The 7,358-nt window shown below is 56.5% G+C and overlaps 1 protein-coding gene across 2 annotated transcripts in view; it reads left to right on the top strand.

The window, feature by feature from the left end:
- Positions 1 to 348: 348 nt before the first annotated feature.
- The window catches only part of SHANK3 (SH3 and multiple ankyrin repeat domains 3), a 262,450-nt gene continuing 255,440 nt past the window's right edge, over positions 349 to 7,358 (top strand). For both annotated transcript variants that reach the window (XM_063309491.1, XM_063309492.1), the window contains exon 1: positions 349 to 573. In XM_063309491.1, the coding sequence (XP_063165561.1) occupies positions 511 to 573 (63 nt within the window). In that variant the 5' untranslated portion in view covers positions 349 to 510. The remainder of the gene's footprint in view (positions 574 to 7,358) is intronic.

The raw sequence follows: 7,358 nt of genomic DNA, 5'->3' as shown, positions 1-7,358 counted from the left end.
CCAGGGGGTGATGTGCGCCCGCTAGCCGCCCTGCCCACTCCCTGTGTTTTTCCCCTTGCCCACTCTCACGCACACGCACACGCACACGTCCCCGGCACACAGAGCATGCCTCTCAGTCCAGCCAGCGGCAAACATGAGTCTCCGGAGCAGCGGCGGCAGCGGCGGCAGCGGCGGAGGCAGCAGCAGCAGCAGGAGGACGAGGAGGACGAGGAGGAGGAGGAGGAGGAGGAGGAGGAGGAGGAAGAGGAGGAGGAGGAGGAGGAGGAGGAGGAAGAAGAAGAAGAAGAAGAAGGAGAAGGAGAAGGAGAAGAAGAAGGAGAAGGAGAAGGAGAGGAAGGAGAGCACCAGCCCCGCCGCCAGCAGCCCTGCGTCGTCAACGGCGACCCCGGGGAGAGCACGGAAGGCAGCCTCAGAGAGGAGACCCTGTATGATACTATCACGCCTCCCGCCGCCGCCGCCGGCCCCGGCCCCTGCTCCGCCGAGAAGCTGGCCTCTCCCCCGCCAGGGCGGATGGACGAGCCGGCTCCCAACGCCCTGGTCGTGCGCATCGGCATCCCGGACCTCCAGCAAACGGTGAGCGGGCCGACGCGAGGGAGCGGGCCGCGCGGGCGGGCGGTCAGCACCAGGGACAGCGGCGGCGGCGGCGGCGGCGGCGGCGGCGGCGGCGGGCCGCGCCTGGGGCCGCCTCTGTCGGCCCCCGGGCAGGTGGGCGCCAGTTCCCCGCCGGGGGTGGCGTGCCGGCTGCAGACCCCCACCCCCCTCGCCGCGCTGCTGCCTGTGGAATGGCTGCTGGCTAAACTTTTACGCAACTGCAGTCCGGGGTGGGGGGGCGCAGCAGCCCCCGGGGATTTCCGCCTCCCTGGTGGGCACCCTCAACTCTGCGGATGCTCCGGATGGTCCTGCAGGCGGACAGAGGGTGCCCCTCCCTCCCCGGATGGCGGTTCGGAGTTGGGAAGCATCCGGGGGGGGCATCTTGGAACGCCCGCCCGCCCCAGCCCGGGACGGAGGGCTTAGCCACAGAGGGGGCCCACCGAACCTTGCCCCTCGCCGTAGGCTACAGCAGCCGAGGTGGGCAGGGGGAGGGGGCCTGGCCGGGTGAACCAAGGGGTGCCTGAGCCCTCCCCCCTGGACTTTCCAAAATGGAGGGGGCAGGCTGGACTTTGGAGCTGGAGAGTCGTCTACCTGCCAAACCATCCTAGAAGGGGCCGCTGGGGTCCGTTTGGCTTGGCTCCCACGAAACTGGGCGTGCTGGCCAAGAGCGGTGGAATTTGTAATCCAGGATGGCCCATTTTTTGACTTCTTTGTGGGGTTCTGTGGAGCTCCAGTTGCAAGGAGTTGGTGGCATATCAGGGGCCACGGAGGGTCCATTGCTGTTTGGAGATTTGGAATACCCCCCTCCTGTATGGGGCATTGTGGAGGTCTTTAATCCCTGTGGGTCTGTTAGGGACTGGTGGAGTGTTCCAGCTCTTTGGGGGAGATTGGGGGGGCTTCAGCTTTGTGGGAGGAAGTGAAGAGGGGTGTGGTCTCTTCTGAAGTTTGAGCCCCAGTTCTGTGGGGCTACAAGTACCAGCGCACAAGGTGCCAACCGCTGTTCAGAGGCTGGAATTGGAGTGCTGTGTGCGTCCGTGTGTGTGCGTCCATGTGTGTGTGTGTGCGCGCGCGCGCGCACTGCCACTTGCTGCCAGCCCAGCAGCCGCCTGGGGCTGGAAATGCGGAGGTCCTGCAGAAGGGCCAGGGAGCAGGAGAGGAGAGGAGACTTGCTTGACGGGGCAGTGGGGAGAGAAATCTTGAAGCACCCAGAGTGGGGCAGGGGCAGCATAGTTGCCTGGGCTCCCTGTTGGCTTTGCCTGGGAAGGAGAGCCCTGCCCTTCTGATCCCTGGGGCAGGCTTGGGGAAGGCCTCCTGGGGCTCATTCGGGAGTTTGCGGGCAGGGCAGCCACACAGCTTTCACAGCCTCCCTGCAGCAGCAGCACAGCCTGACCCTTGGCAGGCAAGAGGCACGGAGCAGGGCCCTGAAACATTTTGCCAGTGCTGCTAGGGGCACCCATTGGCCTATGTGGCCATGCCCGGGCCTCTCTTGCCCACCCTGGTCTTCCTGCACCTTCCTCCCCTCCCTTTCCCGAGTCCAAGATGCAGCTCCCAGCTCATCAGCTGCCTCTGCTGCAAAACAGAATTTCACAGGAGAAATTCCAGAGTGGAGGGGAAGGTGTGAGGGATCTGCAGGGCTGGGGCTGCCATTTCACAGGGGCCACACCTGGATGGGTGACTTGGGGTGCAGGCAGGAATTCAACCATTTTCCTGGTCCCTGGTCTTCTGCAGTCGTGAAGACGCCCTTCCGTGGGAGGTCTGGCAAAGTCTCAGTATGCTGATCTTAGGGACAAAAACCTCCTTCTTCCTCGGCTGGGGGGCCAGGCTCAAGAGGGGGTGCTGTGAGTAAAGGGACATTTTGATTAGGTCACAATTGTTGGGGGGGGGGGGTTGGATGGAGGCAGCTTTTCAATGGTAACCCTGGAAAAACCTCCAGGTGTGCTGCCTTGATGCAGAGCTTTTTCCCTCTCTTCATTTGCATCAAGAAGAAATGAAAGGGGAAAGGGGGGGGGGTGTCAGAACACCCTCCACGGGGGATGCTTCAGGGACCTGTGTTTCTACTGTTGAAAGAGCTTTGCCCACAGTCCTTAAGAAAAGCCAGCAAGGATTGTCCTCATTCCCTCTGTCCCTCTGTCCCTGCTTATATGTCCTTCCCTTGGCTTTGCCTGTAAACCCCCTTTCAGAATTGGCAGCTGATTCCCAGGGAAACAAGGATTGTTTAGGGAGATTGATTAAGCAGCTGAACAGGGTGGGTGTCCTCTAGTTTGCCACTCCTAGGCTGGCCCAGCTCGTTCTCTCCTGAGCTACAGGGCTTGGGCCCTCTTGCCATTTTCTCTCTCGTAGTTGAGAATGGGGGAGCAGGCAGCCTGGGAGCTCGCTTGCCTTTCCTGGCTTTCCAGCCCAGGAGGAGCAGTGCCCATCCAGTGGAGGAGGGCCTGGGAGGGGACTTGGCAAGTGAGTCCTTGCAAGCTGCAAAGTGGGGGAGAGGGAGGAGAGAGGGAAAGCTGGAGAGGGGGGATGGAGAATCACAGAATTGGAAGGGGCCCTGAAGGCCATGCAGTCCCTCCCCCTGCTCAGGGCAGGAATCCAGATTAAAGCCTCTCTGACAGAGGGCTGTGCAGCCATTGGTGGTGAGGAGCCATCACCCCCAGGACCTTGGCTCCACCCTCCAACTGCTCTTACTTTTAAGGAAGTTCTTCTAGCATCCAACTGGACATGGCTGCCTTCTGGGCCATTCTCCTATGTCCCACTCCCCTGACCAAGGAGTGACAGAGAGCAGCTCTGGACCTTCTTCTAGGTGATGCCTCTTCAGAGGAGGACAAGCATGTCCCCCTCAGTCTTCTCTAAAGGCTAAAGATCCCAGTTCCCTCAATTCTCTCCCTGGGACCCATTGCTCTTCTCAGTGCTCTTCTGGGGTCCCTGGTCCTTCTGGAGCAGTTGGGGAGATGGTGGGAGAGAAGGGAGCCTCCCTTTGGGACCGCACATCAAAGAGGCCTTGGCCTCTGAAGCCATGGACCTGTCTCTCCTTCCATCCATCCATCCATCCATCCATCCATCCATCCATCCATCCATCATCCATCCATCTCCCCCAGCAATCTACCCAGTGCAGTCTTTGAGCAAGGGCCATGCACTGATGAGAAAGGGACTGTGGGTGGCTTTTCTAGCAGTCTGGCTCTGTCAGGCCTTTCCTTCACCTGCAGGAGCCAGGCTGCAAGGCTGCAGGATGGGCACCTGGCAGAATGGAGGAGCTTGCCGTCACTGGTATACCAGGCTCCAGGTGAAAGGCCTTCCAAGTCAGAGGACATGCAAGTCTCATCTCTAGATCTTCTCTCCTTAGCCATCACCCAAGACTAGAGAGGTTTCCATATGTCTCAGCCCAGGACAGAGTCTGTTTCGCACCCTAGGAGGGAGGTAGCCACGTCTGTAGGCTGGGTGCTCAGGGGACATCAACTGTGATTTTCTCAATTGTGGCTTACTCACTAATTTACAGTTGGCTGAGTACACACAAACTGCAAGGAAGCAGGTTCAAAACTAGACATCGGGAAGAACTTCCTGACCGCATGAGCTGTCAGCCATTAGAACCAGCTGCCACATGAGGTCACAAGTTCTCCTTCACTGGAGGCTTCTAACAGAGACTGGTCATCCAGGGGTGGACTAGAGGACTTCTAAGGTCCATTCTGACTCTGTGGTTCTGTGAACACACCTAGGGGCCCTGGTCCTCCAGCTCACCTTGCAGGCTGGGCTGTGACTGGCTTTTTCTGTCTTGTGGCTTCCGGCGTGGTGCAGACTCAACCCAATCGGTGCATTGAGGGCACAGTGTATTCTGCAGCTGAGAAAATGGGCTGATTCAAGCCATCCAGCCTTTTTCCATTTGTTTTGCTATTTCTACACCATGCTTATGGGATGCATCTCAGAGCAGAGCACAGTCTTAAAGAAAGGAATGCCAGCTAATGCAATGTTTCAACCTTGGCCACTTTAAGGTGTGTGGACTTCCACTCCCAGAATTCCCCAGCCAACTGGCTGGGGAATTCTGGGAGTGGAAGTCCACACATCTTAATGTGGCCAAGGTTGAGAAACACTGAGCTAATGTTTTATTTCCCTGCTCTTCCTTTACTTGAATCGTACTATCTCCCATGTGGCATAGAAACAGGTTAAGCTAATTACACATCGAAATTTGATGAGGGCCCTTTTAGAGCAGGCTGCTGTCGAGACACCATGACAGCAGAACCAAGCCTCCATGTTTAGAAGCAGACCAGCTGATGTGGGGAGGAGGGGCAGGTGGGGCCTTTCCTTTGAGCCCATTTGTGGGTTCTTTAGAACTATTTAACTGCCCCCCCCCCCGCCACTGGAAGCAGGATGCCGGTCTGGTTGTTCCTTCTTGGACTGGCTGAGGCAGAGGTTTGCTGAGAGTAAGCTGAAGGAAGATTTGGTCTTCCCCCCAACTCCAGCACAGATACGAGAGGGCACGTAGGTTACACTTGGCAAGTATGCATGGCAGAGCTGAGGGCACTGCTGCTGCCCCATGTGCCCTCTGGCCCTGCCAAGTCACTGCCAGCATCCAGGTTGGAGGGGTGGGATCACAGGGGCATCTGTCCCCAAAAGGGGAACATCCTAGATCTTGGAAGCCTCCAGGCAGGAAGGGCAAGGAGAGACTGCACTGGGTGCAAGGGCAAGTGAGGCCTCCCAGCGGGAGCCTGGGCCTCCCTGGGCATGGGGAGCCAAGAGGTGGCAGCCCAGAGCCCAGGCCAGGCATCTCCGCCAAGACCCTCGAAGTGTGGACTGAGTGGTGGTGCCAGTGCTGGTGCTGCTGGGTCCCAGCCAAAGAGAGCCCTGGGCATCATGCAGTCGAGGCCTCCTGCAGTGCCCCGGAAGCCGCCTGCCTGCCTGCCTGCCAGGGGAAGTGGGTGAAAGTTCTACTTACCTGGCAGAAAGCACCCTCCTCCTTAGCCCCATTCCAGGTCCCCCTCTTATGCCCCAGTCTTAACCCTCCCCAGCTCTTCTTAACACCAAGAAACACCCGAGGCCCAAGATTCCTCTTCTCTTGGGCCTCAGGAGAAACTGAATGAGAACCACCGGGTCTGGACTGTGAACACCTGGGTCCCCAACGTGGCTGCAAAGCATTGGGGGGGAGGGGATCTGTGGGGCGCAGTTTTCAGGCAGGCAGATCTCAAGACAATGCCAAATGTTGCTGTGGGAGGGACTAAAGTTGTTTTATTTATCGATTTGCCCATTCATCCATCCATTCATTCATTCAGGAAATTTGTAACCCTGGGTGATAAACAAACAGTACATAAAACTCAATTAATGAAAACCAGTATAAAACAATGCAGAATACAATTAAGAAGAATCATAATACTATAACCTGAAAACCACTCACAACACCAAGAAGCAGGTGGAGGTCCGCTAACGTCCTGGCCTCAAGGGAGAGCCAGATCTTCATGGCCCTCCAAAAGGCCAGCAGGGTTGGGGCCCTGCAGATCTCAGGAGGGAGGCGATCCCATAGAGCAGGTGCCATAACAGAGAAGTTGCATCTCCCAGGCCCCACAAAATGGCATTCTTTCACAGAAGTAACTTGGAACATCCCCCCTCTGCCAGATCTACAGTAAGATGGGAAGAAACCACAGGGTACAGGTGGCCTTGCAAGTAACCTGGCCCCGTGCCATGCGTGGCTTTAAAGGTGGGGGAATTCTGGGGAATTCATGGCTGGCTGTGGAATTCTGGCAGCTGAAGTCCACTCATCTTGAAGTGGCCAAGGTTGAGAAACACAGTTCCAGACTGTTGCTAGAGAGGGACTGAATTCCAGAGGCTTTTGCTTCCGGCCACCAGAACCTCTAACCAGACCTGCCATCTGCATTTGAATGACACCAGAGCTAGACCTCTGAAGGAGTTTAGATGAGAGCAGAAAACCTGTTCTGGGGTCTAGAAACTCCTGTTCCTATGGAGAGGCAGCCAGAGACCTGTGAATCCCCATCTAGCCTCTTCTCTTGATAATAAACAACATTTCCAGGAGGGAACGGCTTGTTAGTTTCATTAGGCAGGCAAAAGGCAGGGGGCTTTTTTGCCATCCAAAGAAAATGGAGGAATCTTGGGCTGTGGGGAGCAGAAAGGCCCAATCTTGGATTATGTGTGTGGCCTGGATCCCTGCATACGTTTATTTTTTATTTTATTTTTGTATTTTTATCCCGCCTTTATTATTTTTACAAATAACCCAAGGCAGAGAACATACCTAATACTCCTTCCTCCTCCTATTTTCCCCACAACAACCTGTGAGGCAAGTTGGACTGAGAAAGAGTAACTGGCCCAAGGGCACCCAGCCGGCTTTTGTGCCTCAGGCGGGACTAGAACTCACAGCCCCCTGGTTTCTATCCCATTGCCTTAACCACTAGACCAGACTGGCTCTCAATCATCTCTAATGATCTATCAGTAAGTAAAGGCAGCACAATCAGGGTTGATTTTAACTAGCACTGTGAGATGAAGAGTGAGGAGGGGAACCTATGGGGCAGAAGCAGCAGGTGTGGGTCTAAAGGGGTCTGAGAACGTCCTGGGGACTGCGTGTTGGTTTCCATACGTACCTTTTCCAGTGTAATTCCCCCTCCCCACCCCTACTTCCACCAACATGCCTTAGCAAATGAACTTGGAAGAAAGAATGAATGTGAGCTAGTTTTCAGAATGTAGTCTGTTGGGCTGATGTGTTGGACGACAAGTCTCACAAGATCATGGCTTCTGGGGGTCATAAGCAAGGTCGTCTGGGGGGCACTGGGTCACAGAAG

The sequence above is a fragment of the Candoia aspera genome, chromosome 7 (assembly GCF_035149785.1).
Source record: "Candoia aspera isolate rCanAsp1 chromosome 7, rCanAsp1.hap2, whole genome shotgun sequence".
NCBI classification, from domain to species: Eukaryota; Metazoa; Chordata; class Lepidosauria; order Squamata; family Boidae; genus Candoia; species Candoia aspera.
The sequence above is the reverse complement of the archived record's forward strand: the minus strand, read 5'-3'. Positions and strand labels throughout refer to the sequence as shown.